At 30.4% G+C, this 16,425-nt stretch overlaps 5 protein-coding genes across 5 annotated transcripts; 2 read left to right on the top strand and 3 right to left on the bottom strand.

Moving 5' to 3' along the window:
• Positions 1–175: 175 nt before the first annotated feature.
• Positions 176–4,453, bottom strand: DFA_00574 (uncharacterized protein; the record flags this gene model as incomplete). Its single annotated transcript, XM_004358506.1, has 13 exons — positions 176–712; positions 950–1,476; positions 1,543–1,926; positions 2,000–2,370; positions 2,451–2,655; positions 2,722–2,891; positions 2,976–3,107; positions 3,189–3,255; positions 3,356–3,444; positions 3,522–3,806; positions 3,892–4,056; positions 4,138–4,276; positions 4,342–4,453. 13 exons carry the CDS (start codon positions 4,451–4,453, stop codon positions 176–178), a joined length of 3,183 nt encoding a protein of 1,060 aa, XP_004358563.1.
• Positions 4,454–5,442: 989 nt separating this feature from the next.
• Positions 5,443–9,024, bottom strand: DFA_00573 (uncharacterized protein; the record flags this gene model as incomplete). Its single annotated transcript, XM_004358505.1, has 9 exons — positions 5,443–6,725; positions 6,790–7,544; positions 7,605–7,734; positions 7,807–8,051; positions 8,114–8,242; positions 8,305–8,358; positions 8,428–8,541; positions 8,622–8,891; positions 8,993–9,024. The coding sequence occupies 9 exons, from the start codon at positions 9,022–9,024 to the stop codon at positions 5,443–5,445; spliced, it is 3,012 nt and encodes a 1,003-aa protein (XP_004358562.1).
• A 1,106-nt stretch (positions 9,025–10,130) lies between these two features.
• Positions 10,131–13,379, top strand: DFA_00572 (uncharacterized protein; the record flags this gene model as incomplete). The annotated part of the gene is made up of 2 exons (XM_004358504.1): positions 10,131–10,146; positions 10,234–13,379. 2 exons carry the CDS (start codon positions 10,131–10,133, stop codon positions 13,377–13,379), a joined length of 3,162 nt encoding a protein of 1,053 aa, XP_004358561.1.
• Positions 13,380–13,505: 126 nt separating this feature from the next.
• DFA_00571 (uncharacterized protein) lies at positions 13,506–14,705 on the bottom strand (the record flags this gene model as incomplete). Its single annotated transcript, XM_004358503.1, has 5 exons — positions 13,506–13,763; positions 13,814–14,225; positions 14,305–14,455; positions 14,515–14,568; positions 14,636–14,705. 5 exons carry the CDS (start codon positions 14,703–14,705, stop codon positions 13,506–13,508), a joined length of 945 nt encoding a protein of 314 aa, XP_004358560.1.
• A 561-nt stretch (positions 14,706–15,266) lies between these two features.
• Positions 15,267–16,384, top strand: crlA (cAMP receptor-like protein; the record flags this gene model as incomplete). Its single annotated transcript, XM_004358502.1, has 3 exons — positions 15,267–15,901; positions 15,979–16,085; positions 16,182–16,384. 3 exons carry the CDS (start codon positions 15,267–15,269, stop codon positions 16,382–16,384), a joined length of 945 nt encoding a protein of 314 aa, XP_004358559.1.
• Positions 16,385–16,425: the final 41 nt, after the last annotated feature.

The raw sequence follows: 16,425 nt of genomic DNA, 5'->3' as shown, positions 1-16,425 counted from the left end.
AGTATTTTCAAAAACTAGAGAGAGGAGGTCCTAGTAAAGCAAATTATTTACAATATTCTCAGGATTATTGGGTGTGGTAAGAGATGAAAATATTAAAAAGTTATGGACTACTCCAGAATTGTTGGATCAATATTTTGATCAATTATATAAATAAATAAAAAGATATCATTTTATTTTAATGATTTAATGCTTTTAATTTTTGATTAAATGCTTTTTGTTGTCTATTGAATAATTTCTTTTTCTTGAAATGCATAATTGATGCCACTGATATAGCAATCAAAGCAACACCACCAATAACAACACCAACAATTATTTTCCATGTATTTGATTTCTTGTCACATCCACCATCATTACTCTTATCGATTAATAATGGTGTAAAATCTGGATCTAAAATACATGATTGACATTGAGGCATACCAATTCCAATGATTATATTTGATTGTTTTGAATTATCAATATCATTGGTTTGATTGATTAAATATGTTTTAGATAATGCATCTCTTCCATTTGATAATACATAATCTACAAATCTACCTGTAAATTGAATATTATCTTTTATCACCCTGAGGTATTGAATAGAGTCTGAAATTTGATCAAATGTTAAGCTTTGAATCTCTTCTTCTTGACAATCATATTCTACACTTTGATTATTATTGATTGTTGGTTTAAATAAAACTCTTAGTGTTGATAAAGCTGATTGATAATCCATTGACTAATATAACTGCCAATTTAATTGAATTGGCTTTGATTTGAGTGATTGTGATCCAATGGAATATTCTTGGTTTTGTTGAAAATGAAATCGTTGATGTGATGGTTGTAGTATTATTATTATTATTATTATTATTAATTATTGGTTTTCGAAGGTTTGTTAATTGATAATTGACAATAGTTGTATCAGTATTATTTGTAATAATTGGAAATCCAATTATTTGTCAATAAATTCAAATACTATTTGATTATCAATATCTATTTCTTGAATAGCAATCATTTCAAATTGGAATGATAAACCATCAATATTAAATGAAGGTGTTGGTGCTGTTGTATTTGGTTGATTGGTATTATTAATTATTTTTGTTAAACAATTATCATCCATTTGATAATCAGGATAACATTGACATACTCCATTATCATCACAAATACCATGACCATGACAATTAAATGTATCCTTTTCACATTGTTCTTTTGTACTATTACCTCCAGTATTATTATTATTTCTAGTTGGATAAATATAAATTAAATCCTTTACCAAAACTGTAATAGAATCCAAATGAACTGTAAATGATAATAATCCAACCGATGGAATAGATGGTAAAGTACAATTGATAGATTGTTGTGATTTAAAAGTAACCAAACAATTTAAAGTATTATTTGCCAATAATGATAAATCGGTTTGATTATTTGGTCCAAAATCACCAAATAAACTAATTAATCTTGTATCATTCAAATCAACTGATCCAGATGAAATAATTGGATATGCTAAATAATAAATAAATATTAATATTATAGTTTATATTTGTTTGTTTGTTTTTTTTAATACATTACATAATAATGAACAATCGGTTGAAAAATAACCAGGATTACAATCACATTGACCATTATCTAAATTACAAATACCATGACCCGAACAATTTGAATAGATTTGTTGACATTGTTGATAGGGAGTATTTAAAGTGACAAATAAAGGTTCACTTGTAAACCCATTATCTGTCAATATTGTAATATTTGATTGTGGTCCACCTTTGATATTTTGCAGTATCGTACATTCAATTTGACCTGAATTAGTTACACTAACATTACAAACTGTTGAATTGCCATCAATAATAACAACTAGTTTTGGAATTTCAATTGCAAACTTTCCATAAAATGAAAGAATTGATCCGGCTGTAATAAAATCACCAATTTCATGACTTAAAATGACTGGATAAACTAAATAAATAAATAAATAAAAAAAGGTTAGTAATAAATCAAAATGGAGATCATTTGTTTTTGTTTTTCATACTGCTAATGGGAACATAAAGAAAAGGGTTATTTTCATAACCATTTGAAAAATCAAACCACACTTGTGATAAGGGATATAGTCTATCTGTAATATTACATCTAATAGAATTACCTGCAATAGAGTCTATTTTACATTCTTTTGATTGGTTGTAAGTGACTCGATAGGTTAGATCGACCAAGGTATTTTCAAGAGTTTGAATAAAATAAAAGTTAAATTGATAGACTCCATTTGAAACTTGATTCATTTCATGATATGAATAAGTAAATACGGTCTCCAAATAGGTAAAAACAAAACTATAACTTGAATGATAAGAATCTGTTTCTATAGTTATAGGTGTTTTAATACCATAAATAAATGGTGAAATCATTAAACTAGAAAAATAGAAAAAAAAAAAGTTAATAAATAAACCCATTATTATTATTCTTTTGATTATTGTTATTATTTAACATACTCTAACTTTTTGTTACCAATTATACTGGTTAGCATATAGCTTGGTCCACTATTTCCAAACCCGATATTATTTCCATTCAGTTGTGTTATACCATTATTTGTAACCAAATCCATTGTTTCAAAGGTAATATTACAACTAAATGTTGGTGAAATCGTAAGTGATGTTTGAAATATACTTGGATTAAAAACATAGCACCAAAAACAATCTAAAATAAAAAAAAAAAAAGTTAATAAATAAAAGTATACTTTTGTTTGTGTTAATATCACTTTACCAGGAACACTAGAAATACCAGAATTTTGAATAAATAATTTGTTTGAACAAAATGATTCGGAAACAGAGCCAACAATTCCCTCGCTCTCTTGAAGATTTAATTCAAAATTGGATTTATTGGCAAAAATCCCCCAAGGTACTTGTCCATTTAAATTACTATTCTGTAAAGTCCTAAAAAAAAAAAAAGAAGAAATAGAAATGAATAAATTAAAATTCTTATTATTATTAATAATATTTTGTTTAGTTTCTACTTACATTTGTTTCAAGTTTGAACCAAGAGGAATACTTGGGAATGATGTAAAGTGATCATCATTAAAAATGATTGAAGTCAATAAAGGAGGATATGATGCAAATGGAATAACGATAGTTGATACATTTCTCATATATCTAAAATGATAGAATTGAACAAATAATTAGATTAGAGAAATAAAGAAAAGGTTTAAATAAATAAAGAACAAGATTACTTACAAATATTTTAAAGAGATAAATTGATCAAAAGTTGGAGATACTGTAGAATCATACCCTCCAAAATCAACTAAAAAAAAAAAAAAAAAAGAATAATTATTAATAATTAAACCAATAAATATATTATATTTTCACTACTTACATTGCAGTGATAGAAGAAGGGTAATAACAATTTAAATGAGTATTGATCAATACCAAGTTAGATGTGGTAATGGATTTCAAAGCAAGAGTCAACATGTAACCACTATTTTTTAATGTACTAAAAATAAATAAAAAAAACAAAAAGAGATTGTTATTAATTAATTTTACTTTATATTTTTGTTTTTTGATACATACATTGTATATAGTTTTGGAAAAGAGGAAGATTCAAAAGTAAATATTTTACCTGGAGCCAAAAGATCAGTGACAATGGTAAGTGAAACCAAATCGGGTAGATAGAGTGAAGAATCGAAATTGACAGAGTTGACATAGTCAATGGATATGGTATTAAGGGCAGAGTTGTTAAAGAATAATCCGTCTATAGATCTGTATGGACATCCTGAGGAATGAAAAATTTTCAAAGCTGGAAGAGTGCTTCCAAAACTGATTGGCATACTAATTGCACTTTGATCTGCTGTAATTCTAAAAAAAAAAATAGAAATAATAGTAAATATATTGATGAGCTTAATATTTAAATATTATTATTATTATTATTTGTTTTACATACTCTAGGTAATTAAGTTTTGGAAGATTATTAATCTTTGTCAAGATATTCTGTGTGGGGTCTGAAATGGAAGCGGGTCCATTAATGATAAACGAGGTTAGTTCAGAAAGATCTAAACTTGCTAATGGTCCAGGTTGATTAGCTGTATTTGTTCCTAATGGAATAGATCTGAATATATATTAATAATATTAATAGATTGGATTAGTTTGTTTTATTGTCTCTATTTAAGATTTGTTTTATATGACTTACATTCGTGTGATATGATAGTCTGTCGGAGCAGTACCACCAACCAATTCACAAGTGAATATTGGTGTTGCTGCACATATCGATGTTTCATCCTGTAGTATTGACAAACAGTATTGTTTAATTAACCAATTTGCCGAAAGAACTAGAGAGATAATAATAAAAATAGTTAGAAAAGTGTAAAATTGTTTTGAGTATCGTTATACATACGCTCATTTGCGGGAAGTGGTTGTGATCCAACAGTACTGATTGAACTGCAAAAGAATATTAATATTGTTATGGTAACAAGACCAAATAATTGATGTGTATACCTCCTAGACATAATATTAATCATATGATTTATTTGATGATGAAAGTTTAAAGAAGAACGAATGATGATCAGTGTAGTACAAAAAAATTAACAAGATCGGAGATATCCATTGTAAAATATCTGTTTTTTTTTATTTTGAAAAATCGTCTAGATAAAACTTACCTGCTCGCAGAGAAATGGCAAAAATATCTTCTGACGTATAGTAGACTGATTCAGTCGTTACAAGGATGAGTTTGATTTGTGAATTAGTAATTGTAAAGATCTGTTTGTAATCTTTTGGGTATCTCTAAATAAATAAATTGATTTTGAAAAATGATTGATAGTGCCTACTCACAACCGTTCTTTTATTTCCAGATACCTTTTCCATTCTTTCAAAAAGGTTTCTGGACTTGTCCTTGCGATCAAGAAATTTTCCTCTGGTATATATATGTGTGTACTAGTACTCTGTAATACTTCTATTTTTTTAAAAGAGAAAGGGTTTTAATAAATGAAAGAAAAAACATCACCATTTTTTAGTGGTGGCCAATTTGATCATCATAAAATTAGTATTCTTTTATTATTTGGGGGTGACCTGATGTTTGAATCAATTTTGGTTATCATTTTTTACCTTTGCACTTATCATAAATAATTTTATATAATAAATAAGAGGGTAGAGACCTCAACATATCAAAAATCTTTCTCAAAAGATTATAGAAAAAGAAAAGAGGAAGAAATGTACATGACTACCACTATACAAAATAATTGGTGACCATACAACCATAGAACAGTTGACGGTATGCATCTAACAAAGAAAATGACTGGGAAAAGAAAGAACCCAACAGGTTTAGATTTCAATATTACACCATGAAATTGAGGTTGATTTGATGGTGCCACAATTTGCTCGATTCTGGTGAAACATCACCAAATCAACCTCAATGGAGCTGGCAAGTTAATAGAATTTTTGAAACAAGTTCAATCAAGTTTGTTTAAATCAATAAAATATATTATAAAATTCTTTTTTATTATTTCATTGCTTTTAGTGTAGCGCTCATTGCTTTTTGTTGTCTATTGAATAATTTCTTTTTCTTGAAATGCATAATTGATGCCACTGATATAGCAATCAAAGCAACACCACCAATAACAACACCAACAATTATTTTCCATGTATTTGATTTCTTGTCACATCCACCATCATTACTCTTATCGATTAATAATGGTGTAAAATCTGGATCTAATATACATGATTGACATTGAGGCATACCAATTCCAATGATTATATTTGATTGTTTTGAATTATCAATATCATTGGTTTGATTGATTAGGTATGTTTTAGAGAATGCATCTCTTCCATTTGATAATACATAATCTACAAATCTACCTGTAAATTGAATATTATCTTTGACAACTCTGAGATATTGAATAGAGTCTGATATTTGATCAAATGTTAAACTTTGAATCTCTTCTTCTTGACAATCATATTCTACACTTTGATTATTATTGATTGTTGTTTTAAATAAAACTCTTAGTGTTGATAAAGCTGATTGATAATTCCATTGACTAATATTAACTGCCAATTTAATTGAATTGGCTTTGATTTGAAGTGATTGTGATCCAAATGGAATATTTCTTGGTTTTGTTGAAAATGATATAGTTGATGTGATGGTTGTAGCATTATTATTGTTGTTGTCGAGTGTTTTGTTTAATTGATAATTGACAATAGTTGTATCAGTATTATTTGTAATATTTGAAATCCAATTATTTGTCAATAATTCAAATACTATTTGATTATCAATATCTATTTGGTGAATTGCAATCATTTCAAATTGAAATGATAAACCATCAATATTAAATGAGGGTGTTGGCGCAGTATTGTTTGGTTGATTGGTATTGTTGATTATTTTTGTTAAACAATTATCATCAACTTGATAATCAGGATAACATTGACATACTCCATTATCATCACAAACACCATGACCATGACAATTGAAAGTTTCCTTTTCACATTGTTCTTTGCTGTTACCTCCAGTATTATTATTATTATTATTTGGATAAATATAAATTAAATCCTTTGCAATGGTTGGAGTAATAGAATCTACTTGAACTGTAAATGATAATAATCCAACCGATGGAATAGATGGCAAAGTACAATTAATAGATTGTTGTGATTTAAAAGTAACCAAACAATTTAAAGTATTATTTGCAAATACTGTTGCATTTGTTTGACCAAATGGTCCAAAATCACCAAATAAACTAATTAATCTTGTATCATTCAAATCAACTGATCCAGATGAAATAATTGGATATCCTAAAATAAAAATAAAAAGATTAATATTATTTCTTTTTTTTTTGTCTATTTTTTTTTTACATACTATTTGTACAATCATTTAAATAATAACCATTATTACAATCACATTGACCATTAATATTACAAACGCCATTACCAGAACAATTAGAGGTAGTTTGTTGACAGTTGGTTCTTGGAGATTGATAATTTGGTGTAAATGTGGGACTTGCAAAACCATCTATTGTCCAAATGGTCACATTTGTAGGTCCACCATTAATATTACTTGTTGTACGACAAGTAATATGTCCACTTGTAGATACACCAGAGTTGATACAATTGGTAGCATTGCCATCAATGTAGATGAGTGCCGATTCGGCAGCTGGACCAAATACTCCGGAAAAGGCAAGCTCTGTTCCGACTTGCACCATGATTTCAAAAGTTGATTGAATGTATGGATAGGTGGTAGTAGGTAGAGGATAATTATTTGAAAGATTAAAAAAACCATTTGACAAGAATACATCATTTGTTTTTGAACGATAAAGTGGAGCTGCAAGATCACATTCAATCGTACTGCCTACAATATTTACAATATTACATGACCCAGTCTTGTTGTTGAATAGGATCGAATGTGTTAGATATGGAATAGATTGTTGCATATCTTGTAAAAATGTAATAGAGAATCTATAGATTCCCATTGGCACCTGTATCATTGTATAGGTTGATACTTGGAATTGTACCTCTAGATAGGTAAAATTATTAAAAATATATTGTGAATAATACGGATTTAATTGTAAGGTTATTGGTGTTTTAACTCCATAAGCTGCTGAATTCTTTGTAAATCTAAAAAATAAAATTAAAATAAATATCGATTCCTATTTAATGTTTTAAAACTATACATACAATAACTCTTTGTTTGCAATTTTAGGACTTAGAACATAACCACTACCAATGTTACCCCAACCTATCAAATTACCTTTCAAAATACCATTTCCTCCTACTGTAATTATATCAAAATTATCAATTGTCATGTCTATTTAGAGTAAAAAAAAGAAATATAAAGTTATTATATTATTTTTTTTTTTTTTGTTCTTTCTTTACATACTACAACTAAAAGTTGGCGAAATGGTAAGTGATGTTTGGAATACAGTTGGATCTTTAACAAAACACCAATAACAATCTGGTACACTTGAGATACTAGTACCCTTGATGAGCAATTTGTTTGAACAAAATGACTCTGGAACAACTCCACTGATTCCTTTACTTTGATCAAGAAGTACAACAAGATTATCGAAACCGGAAAATAAGTTCCAAGGTACTTCTCCTACATAGTTACTAAATTGTAAACCACTAAAAAAAGAGATTAATAAATAAATAAATCTATAGATGAGAACGACGACAAATAAACTTACAAAGTGGTTGTTTTAGATCCTAGTGGAGTAGTTGGAAAAGTTGTAAACTTGTCAATTGGGTAGATCATACTTTTTAAATTGGGAGGGTAATATGTCAAAGGTGATGTATCTGAAGAATCTATAATTGTCCTAAAAATAAATGATTATTAGTTTAGAATTCCACATTTATATATATCTATCTTTAATCTTACAAAGATTCCAACCCAACATATTGATTTAAATTTTCAGTTATAGTTGATTGTTGACTTAATATTCTAAAATGAATTAAATTAGTATTAAATTCTATTATATTTTGTTGATTGATTAAAACTTACTATGCTCTAACATTGGATGGGAAATAATTTGTTACAATTGTATTCTTTACAGAGATGAGAGTTAAGGATGTATTTATAATGATGGTTGGGATTTGACCATCATTTACTATGTCACTATTATAAAAACAAATAATAATAATAATAATATTAGTCATAATTCCTCTAATAATAATAATGTGGTCGAATCAACTTACAGATAATTTAATTGTGGAAATGATGACGATTCAAAAGTGAATGTCTCTGGAGCTGGGAGGGTGAGATCAACAGACAATTGTCGTAACATTGGTAAATAAAGTGATGAATCAATTGCAAGATGTTCCAATCGGTAAATATCCACCAGATCAACAGTAGATCCGTTAAAGAATGGGACAACTGATGTATAGGGACACCCAACAGAGTTGAAGTTTTGTAAAGATTTAAGATTATTTGAAAAATCTGCAGGCATACTTGTTGCACTCTCTTCACTGATTAATCTATTAATAGTGGTCACAAAATAAAATGATATTAGAAATCATCGTCCAGTATATATATGTAAATCATCGTCCAGTATATAGGTTCAACTTACCGAATATTTTTAACAGCTGTAAGATTTCTCATCATTTCCAAGATGTTCTGAGTTGGGTCTGCCAATGGATACACTTTTTGAAGTGTGATATCGGTCAACCCTGGTAAATAGAATAATGGATATGTCCCAGGGTTCACAATAGGTTCTTGTCCACTTGCTAAGTTTCTATAATAATATAATAATAAATGAATATATTAATATATATATATTTAGTCAACTTTTCAATCATGATGATCATGATGATGATCTCAATCGAGAGAGATTTACATACATCTTTGTAATATGGTAGTTATCAACAGGACCCTGACAAGTAAACATGCTTGTAGCTCCACATATCGCAGATTGTGTGAGTGCAAGTGTTAATCGATACTGTGTAACTAACCATTTTGCTGAATTAACTAATAGTAGTAGTAGTAGATAGATAGAAAGATACACATTAATTAATTAATTAGATTCTAAAAGTGAAGTGGTGATGATTAAAATAAAAATAACAAACATAAGTTCTTCAGGTTCTAATAATTGCGCTGAAACTAAAAAGGTCGATAATAAAAATATGAGTGACCCCAATACCAACACCTTTGTCAACATAACATTGAATAAATATTTATTACTCTTCATTATTTTAGTGATACATATATATAGATATATACAGATATAAATAAATAAGATTATCTTAATCTAAAAGTTTAAAAAGAACTGATTCAGACTTGTTATCTTGTCGAGCTATTGTTGCAGTGAGAACTTTGAGATTCACCAGTGGAAAAGAAAGTCGTAAAAATCTGATTAAAAGTCGATTTTTTGTTTGAGAACCACGGAAAATGGAGATATGCGGGACACGCCCTTACGATTACGACCTCATATCATAGATGGGTATTGATCACTGTTAACAGTAACCAACAATAAGAAAAAGAATACCAAACTCTGTGGATAGATATACATAACAATAACTATATTCTATCACAAATAGTATTATGTAATTTTGAAAGAGCAATAGAGTAGATTTCGAGGAAATTTTCATTGGATGATGAGCGATAATAATAATGAAAAATGTACACAAACTCAACATTCATTTTCTTTTCGATTTAATTTAACTTATTTAGAGACAGATAGAGAGAGAACTCTGTAGATAAAGATATCAATGTCATTTGAAACTTGTAAGTTATAGATAGATAGTTAGTTAACATTACTCTTTGCTTTGTATTTGTATTCTAACCAAGGTTTATTATTACTTTTCTTTTTAGCTGTTCAAAGTACAGTTAAATTTCAAAGTGAAAAGGATGGAGAGTTGGATGTTACCAATGCAAAATATATTGCAAAGATGATAGACTCGCATATGGGGAGTTACAACATACCAAAGGAAAAGATAGTTGACAAGATCATCAAGTTGTTTGAGACTAGTCTATTGCCAACTTGTGGAAAGAACTTTTTGTTCTTGATGCTTGGCTACTTGAAACCAGACAATGCACTTGCGCTGAAAGAGATATTCATGACACGAGCCAATCTCAAACCATACGTACCGGTTCTATTCAACAATTTGTTGTTTCATCAAATCAATCTACGTCACTTGTCATCACTCAAACATCGATTTGTATCACTCTTTGAAAATAATCATAGTATTGATAGTAATAATAATAATAATAATAATAATAATCAACAAGATGATGATAATGCTTTTAATTACAGACTTGGTGGACCTTACCTTGCAAAACCAAAAGATGAACATTCAGATGATGATGATGAAGTGTATGATAGTAACAATTGTCGTATCCCATCAAATCATCGTGACTTGGATTATTCAAGTGACCCAGATGAATTGTGTCCGTTACTAGATGTATTCCAAGCGGTGGATGGTAGTCGATCGCTTAGATTCAAGGACGAGTTGATCGATGATGCCGAGTATGCTCAAGTATACTATCCCGCCAAACACCGTGTCACTAATCGTGTGTCGGTACCGTCATACCCCATCTTTAAAGACACTTTTGATGTATTTACAATGGGTATGTTAAAGAGTGTCGATTGGGATGACGGACAAGGTTGCAAGGTTGTAGTGGCTGGTGGTGCAGTGATTAGTGGATTGTTTCCCGTGCCACAAGACTGTCTCGATGCTTGGCAACAGTTGCAATGGGCCAGACGCGCCATCTCATCGCTGCCACTGTATCCTCGTAACTTGATCCTACAGTACTTGGCGCTGGAAGACGACACTAGCTATCACGCAATGACCTACAACCGTTTCTTTAAGAATCGTCATTGGGCAACTGGTGACATTGACCTGTTTATCATTGCCAAGTCTGCCAAAGACGCCAAGAAACGTGTCATGTCATTGATTGATGAGGTGACAGCTAATATCCCCGTGCAGTACCGTATTATCAAGACTGACCGCTCTGTCACGATCCTCCCGTTATTCCCATACCGTCCCGTGCAGATCATCACAACCATCTTGTCGTGTCCACAAGACTACTTGGTCTATTGTGACTTGGATATCGCTACCTTTATCTATGACCCACCAACCAAAAACATTGTCACGATGGACAGAGGGTTCTGGGCATTCAACAATCGATACAATGTGATTGGACCAGCCGAATGGAAGATATCGGCACATCGTTGTGAAAAGTACTATGCCAGAGGGATCGGTACTCTCATATTCGAGGTGTGCAAGCATGTCCCACGATGTGACGGCATCAAAGAAATGCCATTCCACTATGATGAATCGAATCTGCCATACGGTCAACACATTGCCACTCTTGAAACACTCGACTATATTCTATTGGCTTCCGAACCGGCTGTAACCGTCATCTCGTCGTCTGACCCACCACCACTATACAATAGTCCCCTATCGATCGGGTATCGTGCCGATATCCTAGATGAAATGATAGAGATTAGTTGGAAGTACAATTACGATGACAAACATTTTAGAAAGGAAAAGTGTTATCAATGTGGTATTGAAATTAAAATGAATATTGATGGTGATCAAAAAATAATAGATGAACAGAAAGATACAACAACAAAAGATACAAGACAACAACAACCAGACCCACTTGTTTGTACAAAATGTAGAAAAACAAATAATAAGAAATGGAATCAATGGGATAAAATCAAAGTTGATAATAGTTGTGCTAGTGGAAAGAGATATGCATTGGTAACTGGTGGTCGTATTAAAATTGGATATGAAGCAGCTGTTAGATTGTTGTGTAGTGGGTTTACGGTCATGGTAACAACTAGATTCCCTTACAATGCAGCCAAGAGTTTTTCAGAGGAATCTACTTATGAACAATGGAAGGATAGATTACATGTCTATGGTATCGATCTACGTCATTTATTAGATGTTGACAGATTGACTGAATATGTCAAAAAGACATTCCCAAGATTAGACATTCTCATCAACAATGCTGCACAAACTATTCGTAGACCACGTGCCTATTATCATAGTCTATGTAACTCTGAAACAACTCTATCAGCACTACCCAACTCTAATTTACAAAAACTTATTGTTAATAATACTCATTCAATTAATTTAACGAATAATAATAATAATATTGATAATAATAATAATATGGGAGCAGTATCTGAAGCTGGTAACAAATTACTGTCAATCATTCCATTAACACCAAATAATTCAAAAATATCTGCACAAATGACACAATTGGTATTACATGAACAAGATGTAGATGAAGAAAACACTGCACTGTTCCCAACCGATTTGACTGATGAACATGGTGAACAGTTGGATTTACGTACCAAAACAAGTTGGAATATGAAGATTGAAGAGATATCACCACTTGAAATGTTAGAGGTTCAAGTTGTCAATGCATCGGTTCCCTTTGTATTGGTACGTAATTTGTCTGCTTTGATGGGTGCCAATTGTAAACATGAAAAGGATGGTAAAGGAGAAAAAAGAAGAGGAGGACCTACTACTCCATTGGTACCAATCCACGAGAATGGTATGGGATGGGGTTTCATCATCAATGTGTCGTCTCCAGAAGGAGCATTCTCTGGTAAAGAGTCTGGGTTCCATGTTCACACCAATATGGCAAAGTCAGCACTCAACATGATGACCAAATCAATTGCAACTCAATACATCAAAGAACAAATCTACGTCGTTGCAGTCGATCCTGGATGGGTCACTAAAATGCAACCATTTGGCTCTGAGGTCGCTATCAACGAAGCACCCCTAACAGTCCAAGATGGTGCATCAAGAATATTAGATCCAATCTATCAAAAACTTCTAGGTTCAAATAATATTATTCAAGATGCTGTCAAAGATCCTCATTATCTACCATCAGATGACAATGACCAAAAGGTTATAGGAGTAAGAGCACAACTTGTCAATTCTTTCATGTCACAAAATCATGGTTGCATTTATAAACATTTTGGTCCAAATCCTTGGTAACCCATTCACTCGTTTCACAATTCAAATGTTTTGTTTTGTTCAAAAAAATAACATAAAATATTTTTAAGTATTTATTAAATTATTATAAAAAACAATAAAATTAATCTCACAATTACTACATGTAAATTAAATTAAAATAATATTGTTGTTGTTGTTTTGGTGGTTGTTGTTTTGGTTGTTGGGATTGTTATTATTAATAGAATTGATTGCTTCTTCATCATTTGGGAAATAATCTGGTTTGATGGTTGAATATCTACCTACGTTGACACGATAAGTTGGTGTCAATGCAGGTTTGGGTGGCATCTTTCTAAATAATATAATTACAAATATGGATGGTATAATTTCACTAACACCATAATAAATTGAAATTGATATATCATTTACCTAAACAAATATAAAAATAAAATTAAAATTAATAAATAAATCTTTTTTACCATTGTTTTTTTTGTTGTTGATTGTTTAAGGGTTACCTTGAAATTTTTAAAATAACTAATAATAACAAATAATATTGATCTACTAAGGAAACAAAATGTACATAAAATAGTAAAAGATACAACTTCGATTAATTTTCTCTTTTTTCCAGGTGAATTGATTGGATTCTTTTTCAATTTGATCGATAATTTAACTCCATAATATAAAAATCCAACAGCAGCAATAAAGGAAATGACAGCATAATAAGTGTTATCGACATTATCCATAGTGTCACGATTGATTGGTGCTACTCCAATAATAATCCAAATTACAATTTGAATGATATAAATCAATGCTACCGAAGCGAAAAATACTGGTTTGATCACTTTCTTATAGAAATCCAACTTGTTTCTTGCATGATAAACAATTTCAATCCTAAATTTAAATAAATAAAATAATTAATATATATATACTTATATTATAAGGATATGTTTCATGTTTTTGATTAACTTACCAAAATAATATTAATAAACAAAATGTAAAGAAAAATGTAATACAACCAACATCATCGAGAATGGTAAAGTATTCATTGGAGAATTTACCAAGATCAAATGTTGTCTTTGTAGAATTTGATACTACCAATGAAGTAAAGAATGTTGTTCGGACTAAAGAAAAAAAAGGTTAGTACAAAAATCATTATGTGTATCTTTTTTGTTTTAAATACATACATGTACACGTAATAAACAATAATATAAGGAATGTCTTTTGAGTTGTGACTCTTTTAATTGGGAATCCAGCTCTATAAATTCGAACCAGTTGAATCAGTGGTACAAGTGCAAGTATACTATAAGCAAATACCAAAACAATGAATATTCTAGACAATGATGATATATCGGCTTGAGATGAATGTCCCATTTTCGAGAGATATCCTCTTATCTACTCTATCTCTATCGATACTCTCTATATGTTGTTGAGGTTCTAAACCCTTGCAGTCGGTGGTGTTTTAGTACAACTGCTGTTGTCTGCAATCCAGCTGTCTCCTTCTCTCTTTTTCTTTTCTCTTTCTCTCTCTTTCTCTCTCTCTCCTCTCTTTTTAATTTCTAAATAAGGGATGATATTTGTTTATTATTATATAAGTATCTCTTTGTTACTACTATCTGTAGTTGTAACTCTCTCATCCGCGGATGGACTCTCTCTCGAAAAATAAAATCGCTTTGAATGACCAAGAAAACTCGAATGAAGATTAATAAAATTAATAAACATTTTTCACTATCAAGGAGGGTCAACTTGTGTTTAATAATATTGTATTGTATATATTACACATATCTCTCTCACTCTCATTTATAATATATTATAATTCATTATCTTTTATACAACATTCATTTCATATGTGATTATTATTATATATATATCATATATGATTGATAGTAGTAATAATAGCAATAGTAATATAGCGACCAACAACACTAGTGTTAAATGATAGATCAATTTTATATATCAACTAATAGTCATAGTAATAGTAATAGTTCAAATGGTACATCATCATCATCAACGGCGACGACAACAACAACAACAACTACAACAACAGAACAATTCACAGATGAACAAATAGCATCATTGGACAAGATAGTTTATGTGACAAGTTCACTTGGATGTGCAGGCGCATTGTTTATCATTGTATCATATCTACTATTTAAAGACATTCGATCGTTTGCGACAAAGTTGATATTCTATCTTTCTCTTTCCGATTTAATGTCTGCGCTGTCGTATCTACCGTTTGGACGTCGAAGCAATGTATTGTGTGATATGCAAGGTATGGGATTACTCTTCTTTTTGACGTCATCCTACTTTTGGACCATGTGTATCTCTATATCGTTGTTTTTGGTCTTTTTCACCAACCGTTACGAACTAAACTATCTCCTCCGCTACTATCACTATGTATGCTGGGGTATTCCTCTCTTTTCAACATCGGTCTCTTTGATTTTTGGCGCATATGGTCGGACGGGCTCATGGTGCTTTATCGCAGACCCAACCAGTTTCTTTAGGCTCTTTTATTATCTTCCTCTTATTGTAGTTTTCTTTGTTAATCTTGTAGTTTTTATTTGTATTAGGTAAGTAATAGATTAGATAGATAGATAATCAATCAAATCATTTAATTAATTTATTTATTTATTTATTTATATTTTAGATGGAAAGTATCACAACATTCAAATTCATTAGTTTCCAAAGTTAATATTATAGTATCATTTTATTTGTTGGCATTTGCATTGTCACAGTTGCCAACGATCATCAATAGTATTCAGAATTTTTCGGATCCTCAGCGTCCCATGTACAGTTTATTTGCCTTTCAACTATTATTACAGCCACTTCAGGGGTTCCTCAATTGTATAGTCTATGGATTCAATGAAGGATTTGTCAGTCACTATGTAGAGTTTTTCGAGCGACATGTCTTTAGATGTCGCAAATCAAGAGAGATGAGACAAATCGAAGTCGACACTACCAGTCTCTTGGTGGATTATGAAAACAGTGATGAAGAATCAAGTACTACAAATATGGATCGTTTCATCATTGACGATTATTCTTCTCATCTTTAAATAGATGAAAAATCAAACCAAAACCTCTAAAAGTAATATTA

This window comes from Cavenderia fasciculata, assembly GCF_000203815.1.
Source record: "Cavenderia fasciculata unplaced genomic scaffold Scf_Dfasci-F-a-25c12.r2-5, whole genome shotgun sequence".
Classification (NCBI taxonomy): Eukaryota; Evosea; class Eumycetozoa; order Acytosteliales; family Cavenderiaceae; genus Cavenderia; species Cavenderia fasciculata.
This window is presented reverse-complemented; position numbering and strand designations above follow the sequence as displayed.